The 11,621-nt window shown below is 64.6% G+C and overlaps 4 protein-coding genes across 4 annotated transcripts in view; all 4 read left to right on the top strand.

Annotated features, from left to right (window-relative positions):
- The first annotated feature begins 521 nt into the window (after nucleotides 1-521).
- Nucleotides 522-4,397, top strand: H696_05238 (hypothetical protein). Its single transcript, XM_009499100.1, has 6 exons — nucleotides 522-842; nucleotides 987-1,209; nucleotides 1,396-2,301; nucleotides 2,448-3,062; nucleotides 3,299-3,866; nucleotides 4,039-4,397. Exons 1-6 carry the CDS (start codon nucleotides 699-701, stop codon nucleotides 4,127-4,129), a joined length of 2,547 nt encoding a protein of 848 aa, XP_009497375.1. The 5' UTR covers nucleotides 522-698; the 3' UTR covers nucleotides 4,130-4,397.
- Nucleotides 4,398-5,042: 645 nt separating this feature from the next.
- Nucleotides 5,043-8,737, top strand: H696_05239 (hypothetical protein). Its single transcript, XM_009499101.1, has 7 exons — nucleotides 5,043-5,358; nucleotides 5,523-5,912; nucleotides 6,015-6,061; nucleotides 6,214-6,305; nucleotides 6,378-7,449; nucleotides 7,632-7,997; nucleotides 8,168-8,737. The coding sequence occupies exons 1-7, from the start codon at nucleotides 5,171-5,173 to the stop codon at nucleotides 8,473-8,475; spliced, it is 2,463 nt and encodes an 820-aa protein (XP_009497376.1). The 5' UTR covers nucleotides 5,043-5,170; the 3' UTR covers nucleotides 8,476-8,737.
- Nucleotides 8,738-9,247: 510 nt separating this feature from the next.
- H696_05240 (hypothetical protein) lies at nucleotides 9,248-10,879 on the top strand. Its single transcript, XM_009499102.1, has 3 exons — nucleotides 9,248-9,993; nucleotides 10,107-10,444; nucleotides 10,624-10,879. The coding sequence occupies exons 1-3, from the start codon at nucleotides 9,323-9,325 to the stop codon at nucleotides 10,815-10,817; spliced, it is 1,203 nt and encodes a 400-aa protein (XP_009497377.1). The 5' UTR covers nucleotides 9,248-9,322; the 3' UTR covers nucleotides 10,818-10,879.
- Nucleotides 10,880-11,364: 485 nt separating this feature from the next.
- Nucleotides 11,365-11,621, top strand: part of H696_05241 (hypothetical protein) — a 1,358-nt gene continuing 1,101 nt past the window's right edge. The window contains exon 1 of the mRNA XM_009499103.1: nucleotides 11,365-11,470. The gene's annotated coding sequence lies outside the window, so the exon portion shown is untranslated. The remainder of the gene's footprint in view (nucleotides 11,471-11,621) is intronic.

The following is an 11,621-nucleotide window of genomic DNA, read 5'->3' on the forward strand; positions in this document are numbered from 1 at the left end:
GGGGGGGGGATCTTCACGCTGAGGGAGGCATGGCAGGCAGTACGGCAGCCACGACACTGGGCGACCCACTCGGCCAGTGTGCTCCTCTTGCCGGTAAAAAAGGCGGGGGGGGGGCGGCGGGAAAGGCTGGGGTCATCCCCCCTCGGGGATGCCCTACCCAACCCCACCGGTCCGGGGGGAGGGATATGAACAACAAACCAGCCCGGATCCGGGACTGGTCTTCGGGCCGTGCGCCAGGCCGACCGACTGAATTCCCCCGACAGCTGGCCTGGCCGGGCTCTCAAATGCACCCGAGCGCGGTCGCAGCGGTTAGGCCCCCGCTGTGTCTGTCTCTGCGTCTCCGTATTTTGGTCCCCCCTCCCCGTGCGTGTGCTTGTGTGCTTGTGTGCTTGTGCGAGGAGGTTGCGGGAAGGTCTCCCGAGTGGCGCGGCGAGGTGTCTTTGGCCGAGGCTTGCTTTTCCTCCCGGCGCCTTTTTGGCAGCCCCGGCCGCACAGCCAGGCCACGCCGCTCGCTGGCACCCCTTCCTCTTGCCCGCGCCTCCTCTCTTTTGTTTCTCCTCCCCTCCCCATTTGCCATCCACCCCATCCGCCGGGAGACGCCATCCTCCTCCGTTTGTTCCTCCCCTTGCCTCGCTGCCCCTGGTGTCCGCTCGCGCCCCCACCCCGGGACGCGCCGACTCCCGCCGCCGTAGCCCACCATGGAGCTGCAGGAGCTCATCCCCCAGTCGCAGATTCGCTGCTCCCTCACGCATGCCTTCGGCCGGCCGCCGCAGCGTGACTCAACTCTCCTCTTTCACCCGCACACCTTCTGGGTCTATCGGTCAGACACCGATGTGGAAGTGGTGCGGTTGCCCCTCTTCTTTCTGTCTGCCCCCCTCTGTCACATCATCTTTGTCCTTCTCTCGCCCGCTCCTTTCCCATGCTTTCGACCGGGTCCCGAGCGAGCACCCCTCTTCTGACCTCGATGTCGTCTGTCCCGGTCGCAGTACTCCTACAAACTTGTGAGTTCGCTGCATGTGGCGCGCCTGCCCCGCACCCCGGCGTCCAAGCGCTCGGCCGATCCCCCGGCCCCGGCCCCGGGAACACAAGTCCCCGCCGTGGAGAAGCTCTTTGTCTACTTTAAGACATTCCACACGTTGGCTGTGGTGCCGCTGCTCCCCGGCGACATGGCCCTCATCGTGCGGACCCTCTCAACCATGAGTGCGATCGGTGCGCCCCCTCCCCCCCCCCCCCCCCCCTTCCTTTCTCCTCGCCGCATGTGGGCCGGGGTCCAGCTCCCCGTGCGCCGCTGGCTTCTTCCTCATCGCCCCCTCGCGTCAAAAACACAAAGTCCACTGTCCTTCATGCCCCCCTCCCCCCTCCCTCCTACTCACGCCGCGGCTCCCGGGTCTACAGCTGTTCCCCGGCTCCTGCCTGCTTTTGACTTCCGGATCGAGTCGATCCTCCTGCCGACCGACATTGCCGAGCTCTCGAATGTTGAGCCCTTGACCTCCGGCCCCAGCATGGCCCCTCTGGACCAGAGCTTCAATCCCTTCGCCACGCCTTCCAGTTCGACCGCCTCGCTGTTGGCCGGCGGGGCCCCCTCCTCCCCCTCCTCGTCTTCCTCCTCCTCGTTGGCCACCTCCGCCGGGCGGCCATTGTCCTCGTTGGCCGACTGGTGTGGCTTTGGGTCCGGGCTTGGACGTCCGATTATCCCCCTGTCCGCCGAGACCTCGCCCTCTATCCTGTCCGGGGAGGCATGGTGTGCGGCATTGCTCCGGCGTTGGGGCGTGTCAGCCCGGTCGCTGGAGATCACCTCGCAGAACTACGACTTCTCCGTGTGCAAATCCTACCCCCGGTCCTTCATCACCCCGGGCGGGTTGAAGTGCGACCTGCGCACCATCGCTTCCCTCTGTACCGGCGGGCGATTGCCGATTTTGGCGTACTTCCGGCCGGATCGGCCGATGCCCACGCCCGGCGGCGGCGGACACCCCGCTGCCGCTGCCGCCGCCGCCACCGCCGCCGCCGCCACCACCACCACCACCGCCGGGCCCACCACCGGCATCGCTGTCTATCGCTCGGGCATGTTTTTGCGCAATGCTCGGTGCCTTACCATCGACGTGTTTTTCCGCGAACTGGGCCGTGCTCTTGGAACTGAGGACGCCCTTTCGGTGATCGTGGACCCCCGGTCACCCAACAATGCCGGCGGTTTCTACGCCAATGCCGCGACACATGGCGGCCCGGAGCGCAACTTTCACATTTTCTTCGCCGGCCTGGAAACCTCGCAGGGGCTGCGGCCGGTCTTTGCGCGGATGCTCGGTGGTACGTTCTTCGACACGCGCGGGCGCATGCGTGGGTGGTGCATGTCCATGCATGGTCCCTTTCATTCGCCATTGGTTCAAATGGCTTGCCAGTCGAACTAATCCCCCCCCCCCCCCCCCCACCCCTGCCGGGTTGCATGCTGCCAGCTCTCAATGGCCCTGACAAGGGAATGGCCGCCTTCCATACGGACATCCTGCCCTGGTTGACGCAGGTTCAGAATGTCCTGGCTTCGGTGCGCCGGCTGTCGGACTTCATCCTGACCGGCAGCCTGGGTGCCTTGTTGGATACGCGCATCCCTTCCAGCGGGTCTGCCCTGCCTGCGACCGGCGGGGCCGCCCCCGGCCAGCGCTTCCTCCTGGTGCAAGACGCCGATGATGGGTCGGATCTGGCTTCATTGTTGGTGTCCCTGGTGAAGGTCATTGTGGATCCGCACTACCGGACCCTGGGCGGCCTGCGAGACTTGATCGATGAGGATTGGTGTTCCTTCGGGTTCCGGTTCTCGGACCGCTGCGGCCAGCTGCCGGCCGCCGGGCAGACGGACATCTACGCCGTCGGCGCCGGGTCTGTGCCGGCCGCCGCGCCGGCCGCCAGCGGGGGAGCCACCGACGTGCATGAGACCCTCGGCGCGGTGCCCCCCTCGCCGATCCTGGTCCTCTTCGTAGAGTGCCTGCTGCGCGTGATGTCTGAGCTGCCACGCTCCTTCGAGTACAATGAGCTGGCTGTTCTGTCGCTCTTCGATGCCATGCACTCATGTCAGTTCGGTGCGTATGCTTCGTCTGCCTTTCCCTTTGGCTCCTCCCTCCCTCTCCCCCACTCTTTCTCTTTCTCTCTCTCTCTCTCTCTCTCTCGCTTCCTCTTCGATTTTGTCTGCTTTCCTTCTCCCCCGCTCTTTCCTCCTCAACCTTCTCCGGGCACAGCCACCATTTGGCACGCTCGCCGCCCCACATGTCCAGGCCACTGACATCTCTGATCCCCATTGCGTTGTGCCACCACACAGGCAATTTCATTCTCAACAACGAGTTCTCCCGGTCCCGCGCCAACGCCACTCCCAGTCTGCAGGGTCTCCCCTCGGGCGGGGTTGGCATCGGCTCGCTGAGTTCCGGCTCGGTGGGATCTTTCTCGGCGGCTGGGCTTCACTTTGCCTCTTCACACGCCAGCCCATCGGCCCGGTCGGTCAGCATCCATTCATCGGAGCCCGCCCTGCCGGTGGTGGACAACGAGCTTCGGGTGCTGGAGGCTGTGCAGACTCCCAGCTTCTGGACCTACTATCGGGCCCCCTCCAGCCAGCGACGCTTCACCAATCGCTTCTACTCGGGGAAGATCCACCCCGGCCCGCTGCCGGTTTTCCCCGTCTCCCGGGACATCGGATCCATCCTGATGGGCTTCTACAGCCCGTCATGGTCACGGCATGCCGGGGGGACAATCGCCCGGCTGGCAGGCATCCGGCCACTGGCCCTGGCCTCGGTCGGCCAACCGACCGTCATCCGTTCGGACCTTCGTGCACACCAGGACTTCTCTCCCGGCGTGGATAGTCGTTACTCGCAGCTGGGCGCGCGCCTGCAAGAGTGCGTGAGCCTCTTTCTTTCCCCCTCCCTCCCTCCCTCCCTCCCTCCCTCCCTCCCCTCCTCTCTCTCTCTCTCTCTCTCTCTCCCTCCTCCCCTCTTTCCCCGTGTGCTGTCTCTTCTGCACCGGCCCTCTCCGTCTTTCTTCGCTGACTCACGCGCTCCCTGTTTTCAGGCTCCGGAAGCAAATCAGCGAGCTGAAGGCCCAGCAGGCAGCCACCCTTGATCCGCCGGCATTAGAGGGGGATGGCGCTGAGGTTGCCTAGCAGTTGGTCACTGGCCATCTTGTCCTTTTGCCCCCGTGTCTCCCCCGCTCCCCTGGTCTCTCCTGTCTCCCATCCCGTCCTCGCCCTGTCTTTTTTTGTTCGCCTGTTTGTCTCCCCTTTTCAAGGTCACCATTCCCCGAGTTTTGAGGGATGGCCTTGGGTCGGGGCCGAGTTGGGGCGGCCGCGAAACGCGCGCACACGCAAAAGTGTGCACGCGTGTTCGCACACAGAATGTGCCTGCGCCAGAGCAATATACCATCCGTTGGCAGTCGCCGTATTGCTCCGCGAGTTGCCGCCAGTGGAGAGGTGCCTGGAGCTGGGGCACGCGCGGGGGGGGGGGGGAGGGCGCAGCATGTTTCGAAAACACCACGATCTACCACCGCAAACGATCTGGTTTCTGCCGGCACAGGAGCCGGGGGCGGCGCGGCTGGCGGCGGGGGGGGATGGGCCGAGCCGTGGCTGTCAAGAGCCACTTGGACGCGGTGTGCGGTCTCCTCCTGTCTCTCCCTGCTTTGTGTGAGAAGGGGTTACTTCCGGCGTGTGCGGGGCGCCGCACTGATCGAGAGCGGCATCTGCGACAGCACGGCTGGGTCTCTGTCTCTGTCTCTGTCTCTCTCTCTCTCTCTCTCTCTCTCTCTCTCTCTCTCTCTCTCTCTCTCTCTGATTGGGGCCAGATCGCGGCTCGGTCCTCCCTCGGCTTGTCCCGCTGCCTGTCTTTCGTGTCCCCGGGCGGGGGCTTCTTGTTGTGGAGAGGTGCCTGATCCCGAAGCAAGAATCTGGCATGCATCATCCCTGTCTGTTTCACCGCCGGCCGCCCTGTCCCTTGCGTCTTTCGGCAACAGACGTGCATGCGCGCCCATTGCTCGCACTGTCCCCTCCTGCCTCTCTCCCCCTCTCTCCATCCCCCCCCCCCCTCTCTCTCCCTCTCTCCATCCCCCCTCTCTTTCTTTCTCCTTGTGCCCTCCCTGCTCGCAGTGCCCGACAAGGTACCGCTCCGGCCCTCTCCGCTTGGATGGGCATCGAGCCTTTTGACGGAGAGGCATGACCAGTGGAGATACTCCTGGCAACCGGAAGGCCACCGCCCTGAGCGAAGGATCCTTCTATGGCACACACCCAAGCACGGTGCCCGGTAACCCTGGACCCGGGGGCACGGGTGATCCGCTACAAATAGGCGATCCTATTCGCAAAGCGCACCATGCGCGGCTTCTTTCGTCAGTGGAACGGTCTCAGTACGTGCTGGCTTCCCCTCCGCTCTCCTCCCCGCGGTTCCCTCGGAGGGCCTTTCACCCTTCGGCCGTCTGGATAGTCCGTCTGCCTTTTCCGCCCCCCCCCCCCCCCCCTGTTCTTGTCTCACACCCACTCCTCGTCCTGGTGGGAGGGGGCCCCTCCTCAGGCGTAGCTGGTTCATGCTACAGAGCTTCCGTTTGCAAGAGGCCGTGGCTTTCTACGAGGACCATTGCTCATACCACCACCACGAGGCGGGCACCCGACACACCATCCTCCGGCAGCCGGTCGGCTCGCGGCCCGTACGTACCCCCGATGACCCTGCCGGCGGCCGACCGCACGCGGCTGGCGTCCGGGTAGAAGATCACCCAGCTGGGGCTCCCTGTCGAAGCCCTCTGCTGTTGCTCATGGCCGAGGAGCCAGGCTTCCCCGCCGGCGCGGATGCTTCCCCCTCGCGAGGCAAACGCGGCCGCATGGATGACAGCCCCTCTCGGCGCTCGGCCACCAAACGCGTGTATTATGTGGCCTGTGCCTCGGCCTTCTGGCTGGGTGGCCTGCTGTACGTGCATTCGAGGCAGGGCCTACGGCACGTCGGCACCGTGGATGAGGCACCAGACTGACCCGCGCGGCCTTCCTCATGTTGCTCCTTGCTTACGCCCAGGGCTCGGGCTGACTTGTCACGGCATTTTTATGAATGGATTCCATCCGGTGCGTCGAGACATGTTGGCGCTTCGCGCCAGTCCTTCTGCCCCCCCCCCCCCCCCATGGCACTTGTCTGTCCCCTCCCATCACCCGCACGGGCTATGCGACCGGCCTCTCACCGGCCTTTTCTCACCGGCCTTTCCCCTGTCCCGACATAGATGGCTTTTGTCGACTGTACTTCGACATCGAGTTTAGCCAGTCCAAGAACCCCCATATCGATGGCCCTGCCGCCGTCCGACGTCTGAAAGCAGTGCGTCTGCCTCGCTCTCGGCCTGGGCAAATCACGGGGCCCCCTTTCTGACCGCTCTCCTCCGTGGGAAAGTACATTGTCTGGATGTTGAACCGCCTGTATGGACCGGTGGCCCACGAGTCGATGTTCGTGCACTTGGAGTCGCGGGTGCGCACATGCCCCGACTGTGCGTCGTCCCTGGATCGGCCTCCCGATCCGCAGGTCGATCTGTGCCCCGGCTGCCAAGTGGCCCGGGAGCAAAATGACAAGTTCTCTTGCCATCTGCTGCTGGATGTTCCCGGGACGGCGTGGCGGGACTGCTCACTGGCCCAAGGCTGTGGGGGGTTTGTTCGATGGCTGCTGGCCGGCTTGAAGGACGCCCTGGATGTGTACCACGCGGTGGAGGGCCTTCAGGATGTCAGCCAGCCGACCGATGGCGAGCCGCCGGCCGGCCGAGGAATGGCCGCCGACATGGCCGCCGACATGGCCACCGAGTGCGGGCTCCCATCCACCACTCCGGACCCCGGAGGCCAGCATGCCTACGAAGTACTCCGGCGGCAAATTGCCCGAGTGGGCGGCGCCTCGGCCGGCCGGGGAATCCCCTTTTCGGCGGACTTGCGGGACGCCCTTTTGTGGGCCCCGCTGGCGCGGGACCTGACAGTGCGCGAGCGCGATCCCCTCCCCGGGCTGGGGTGCGACATGACCGGGCACACTTTCCTGATAGACATGGCGGTATACCGGCGGAATGGCATCTTCCGGACGTACCTATCCTCGAAGCTCCAAAAGCCGGCGGTGTTGCTGTCGGCCGAGGCTCCGGCCGGGGCCCGGCCAGATTGGCATCTCTTTCGCCGGTCGCTGGTGTCGCTGGTTTCGGTCCCCACGCCGGAGGGCGGCATGGCCTTCCGATCGGGCCTGGCATTGGCGCAGGAGGCCCGGGCATGTGCCCCGAGCCTGGGCCAGGCCCAGCCGACCTGTCCTCGCTGTCAATGGCGCACGGTGGTCCCCTTGCCAGACGGCCGGAAGGTGGACATCCTGAAAGCCCCGGGCGAGGCCTCCCTTCGGGACTGTGGGCAGCTGTGCCTCGAGCATGCGGCCGCCGATCACTGGCCATTGACCCTGCCCTCGGGGTCGCTCAACACGCGCCCGGTGATCCCGACGCCCGAGTGTGCGCGCTACCACAGGAAGCGGGAGAGGGGGGGGGGGGGCAGGGGGATGGTGGTGGTGGCGATGGTGGCGACGTCGAGATGTTCCCCTGCTCGCGCTGCCGCACCTCCTGCTAGTGGCACATCCTCATGGCCATTTCGCCGGCTGCTTCTGACCCCTTCACACCGTGGGTTGGCGCTCTAGCAATGGCCGCCCTGTCGGCGAATGTCCTCCTGGATGTGGAGTTTGCCGGGGACGAGCATGCCGATGGGGCTTCCCTGTCCCGGCAGGAGGCTCTGGTGCGCACGTTCACGGTCTACTTGGATCCTCAGCGCCGGGAATTCCGGGACTTCTTTCGGATCAACTCCATGTGTCTGCCGGGTAACCGGCCGCCGCATGGCACTGGGCAGGGCGGGGAGACCGCGGCTCCGGAGGCGTTTGTGGAACAGCTGCGCGAATTGGGCTTCCACCATTTCATCGAGAGCCTCTGTGCTCGGCATGCTCGGGCCACCGGCAGCGCCGGCGATGCGGGTTTCCGCCTGCGGTCCATCCAGGTGTACCCCTCACGAAGTATGTCCTCTTGCATGCCCTCCCGCCAGCCCCGAGGGGGGCCGCCGGTCAGTCGGCCAGGTGCCGCTGAAATCAGATGACTGACCATCTCTCTCTCTCTCTCTCTCTCTCTCTCTCTCGGGGTTTGGCCGCCCGACCGGCCTTTCGCCTTCCGCCCCCCTCCCTCGAAGTCGGGCTCTTCCGAATCAATATCACCCCAATGCCGCCCTGCCTGCAGCGGGGGCGGTGTCACCAGTCGAATGCCGTCTACTACCTGGCGGATTTCACGGCTGGTCGGGTTTCCCAACGCTGCTACGACCAGGATTGCATTGCCGAGGTCCAGGCCGGCCAGGGGACTGGCGATGCAGCCCTCCGCGGCTGGGCCCGGGGCTGGAGGGGCTCTGAAAGCATCCCCGATGAGGTTGTGCCCCCCTCGGTGGAGCTTGCGTACCTGCCCGGCGACCGGGCTCTCGGGGAAAACACACACCCAACACACTAGGATGTCTGGGCTCCTCTTTTTTCTTTTTTTTGGAAAGAGCCGATGACATTCGCACCCTGTGTGGGCATGACACACTGGGAGGGTGGCAGGAGCGCGCGCGCGTGCGCGCGAGCTCAGGCCGACTCTTCCGTGAAATCTATCCGACGATACCGACCTGAGGCGCGAATAAACATGGCAACGTCCGCCTTCCCGCAAAATAAAAGTTCTGCCACTCCTGACTGAAGCCAAGAGCAGCCTGCATCCCTGTGTGTGATGTTCTCCGGGGCGTGTATACTACTCAGTGGGTCCCACGCCAATCGAACCTCGGATGGTAGAATAATTAAAAACCTCTAGCTGTGTGTCCCCGCAACGTTGTCCCGCCTTAGGCCGGCCCCCGGACACGGGGCCCGCGGGACAGTTAGCCGTCCAGCGGGCCGGCCATCAGCATCGTCGGCCGCCTCCACACCCTGTGGCGGCTAGCCCACAACTGACCGAGAAATTTAGCTTCCAAGGCCGAGCAGCACCCGCGGCGAGGCTCGGGCCCAGCTCGGTTAAGCACATGAGACGTGCACAAATCACATGGGGGAGCACAATAGCGCCTGATCAATCCGAAGGCCTGCGCCGAGTCATCCCGTCTCTGGCACACCACAGCCCATGGTCGTGCTTCGACAGAGGGGGGGGGCGTGTTTGGTGCCGACGACAAGGGCTACCAGGCTGACCTCGGCGACCGTCGATCAAGCACATGCCGCATCATCTCCCACCCTCTCTTCCCTTCGGCTTTGCCCCCCCCCCCCCCCCCTCCTCCCCTCCCCCTTGATCCCTTGCTTTCTGTTTCCCCCTTTCCCTCGGTAAGTCTGCCCCGTGCGTGATGCTCGGCCTCCTTGGTGCCTCTCGGAGCGCGGCCGCCGCTTGGCGTCTGCCGACCCAGGTCGCGGTGGCAGCGGCTGTCGGTCCGATGCCCGGGCGAATGTTTGCCAGCCAGTCTGGCGGCAAGACGCCCACGACACCCACCCCCAGCACCCCTGCTCCTCCGAAGGATTTCATGAAGGCCATCTCCGAGTTGCCGGATCCGAAGTTGGATTACACCCACCAGGCAGATCCGGCGCCGGCAGCCAAGGACGGCCTGGTGGGGCGCCTGTTCCGGCCGTCCCCCCCGAAGGCCCCTTTGCACCCGAGCAAGCTTGCGCCCAGCACGTCGGCCCTGCACCGGTACCTGGCCAGGAATGAGGAGGAGCTGAATATCTTTCTGCGCCGGGCGCCGGAGCAGGAAGTCCGGCCAGTGGGGCCGCCGCCTCCGCGTGTGGCCCGGGCCATGCGCAATGCCCACCGGTTCATCGCGCCGGATGTCCTGCGCCAAGCCGAGCAGGAGTACAACGAGACGCGCTTTCTCATGTCCTACCAGGGCCTGGACGAGGACAACCTGATGGTCATCCTCCGGCACTTGGAGACGGCCGCCTCGCTGGGACACGTGCAGGCGTGCTATGAGCTGGGGTTCCTGATGTCGCGCGGCATCGCCGACTTGGACCGGAATATCTACCAGTGCGTGTGTGGACTGGCCCTGCTTCTAGCTCTTGCGCTCTCCACGGTCTTCCCCCCCCCCCCCCCCTCCCCCCGGCCCCTCTCTTGGCCTGACCTTTTCCATTTCGACCTAGGTCCAATCACTTTCTGCATCATGCCGCCGAGGCCGGGCACCCGGATGCCATGTTCCTCCTGGCGATGACCATGCGTGGGACCCTGGAGCGCACGGTGGCCCGCGACCACCAGGAGTACCTGGACTTGCTGGGTCGGCTTGTTGACGAATTCAACTACCCCCCGGCCAACATCATGTTGTCGAACGCCTACATGGCCGGCGATATTGTCCCGCTGGACATCGGCCGCGCGGCTGAGCATGTCCGCCTGGCATTGATCGGCGACTCGATCGAGGATGGCGGCAAGGGGCCCCTCCCGGAGGCCAACCTCCTCTATGCCATGTACCTCGTCCGCTATGGGGGTACGTGTGGGTTATGCATATTGACGCAGTCGCTTTTTTTTTCTCCCTCTCTGCGCGCCTCCCCAGGCCTCCCCTCTTGCATGCCTCTTTTGGTCTCGCCTCTCATTTGCACATTTCAATCTCACCCTATTGTTGTTGCCCTCTTCCTCCTCCCGCCCCCCCCCCCTCCCCCTTGGCAGATCAAACTCGCCCGGATCTCAGCTTCCGTGAGCGTATTGCCATGGCCTCGAGCCTTGCCGGCCGGGCAGCCTCCTTCACCAATCCCTTCCTCTTCAATGAGGAATTGCTCACCGTGGCCAATATCTGGTACTACTGCCTGTCGGATCTCGACGCCTGGCTGGAGTCGGTGAGCGATGGCAGCGCATTCGAGTGAGCGTGCAGTCTGCGCATTCGGCTGATACCCTCCTTTTTTCAATTATAGACAGATCACTTCCCTTTCTGCATGTGGTGTGTGTGTGTGTGTGTGTGTGAAGGTGGGGAGGGGGGGGCGGGTATGTGCGCGAGAGAAAGGATACTCATCTTTCTCTATCTTTTTCTGTCTTTCCCTCTTTCTCTGCTCTCTCTCTCTCTCTCTCTCTCTCTCCCTCTGTCCTTTTGGCTCACGAACACTTCCCCAGAACATGTGTGGCGTCGCATCTGGGATGTGCTTTCGTTGTGGCGGTGACTCAGGGGGGGGCGGGCAGACGAGATCGCAAGGGCGATGTGCCAACCCATTACATTGGCACATGTAATCACGCGACAAGTACGCTATTCGGCGCCAAAGACCTGCAGCAAGTTGGAGCCCTCGCTCTGTTTTTGCCGTGCGTCGCCGTGGTGGTCAGCAGCGAGAAGGCGCTTGAGCCCGGTCCCGGTCCGAATGCCGGTCATGGAGAGTTGGAGAGAGAAAGAGGCGACCCCTCCTCCCCCCCACCTGCCGCCCTCTTTCAGCCGCCGCGGGAAGTGTCGCCTGGCCTCTGGGCGACCGCCACCAAAAGCCCGCCACACCCCCTCCGTTCCCCACCCCCCCCTGTGTCTGCTCCTTTTTTTGTACCTTTCCCATCTTCCTCCCTCCCTCCCTCGCGCCCATTCGCCTGTTTTAGTCCGCCCTCCTCCACGCCCCACGTCCCGCCGCTTCGTCGCTCTCTCTCTCTCTCCCTCTCTCCCTCTCTCCCTCTCTCTCTCGCTCTCCCTCTCTCCC

This window comes from Fonticula alba, assembly GCF_000388065.1.
Source record: "Fonticula alba strain ATCC 38817 unplaced genomic scaffold supercont2.9, whole genome shotgun sequence".
NCBI lineage: Eukaryota > Rotosphaerida > Fonticulaceae > Fonticula > Fonticula alba.

What these genes read in the sequence shown, in the direction of transcription:
- H696_05238 (XM_009499100.1), top strand. Translation starts at nt 699, where the DNA reads ATGGAGCTGCAGGAGCTCATCCCCCAGTCGCAGATTCGCTGCTCCCTC. An exon ending in CTTTGCGCGGATGCTCGGTG is followed by an intron (nt 2,302 to 2,447) that starts GTACGTTCTTCG and finishes GCATGCTGCCAG; the next exon opens with CTCTCAATGGCCCTGACAAG. An exon ending in CTGGGCGCGCGCCTGCAAGA is followed by an intron (nt 3,867 to 4,038) that starts GTGCGTGAGCCT and finishes CCCTGTTTTCAG; the next exon opens with GCTCCGGAAGCAAATCAGCG.
- H696_05239 (XM_009499101.1), top strand. Translation starts at nt 5,171, where the DNA reads ATGACCAGTGGAGATACTCCTGGCAACCGGAAGGCCACCGCCCTGAGC. An exon ending in TCGTCAGTGGAACGGTCTCA is followed by an intron (nt 5,359 to 5,522) that starts GTACGTGCTGGC and finishes GCCCCTCCTCAG; the next exon opens with GCGTAGCTGGTTCATGCTAC. An exon ending in TTATGAATGGATTCCATCCG is followed by an intron (nt 6,062 to 6,213) that starts GTGCGTCGAGAC and finishes GTCCCGACATAG; the next exon opens with ATGGCTTTTGTCGACTGTAC.
- H696_05240 (XM_009499102.1), top strand. Translation starts at nt 9,323, where the DNA reads ATGCTCGGCCTCCTTGGTGCCTCTCGGAGCGCGGCCGCCGCTTGGCGT. An exon ending in TTGGACCGGAATATCTACCA is followed by an intron (nt 9,994 to 10,106) that starts GTGCGTGTGTGG and finishes ATTTCGACCTAG; the next exon opens with GTCCAATCACTTTCTGCATC. An exon ending in GTACCTCGTCCGCTATGGGG is followed by an intron (nt 10,445 to 10,623) that starts GTACGTGTGGGT and finishes CCCCCTTGGCAG; the next exon opens with ATCAAACTCGCCCGGATCTC.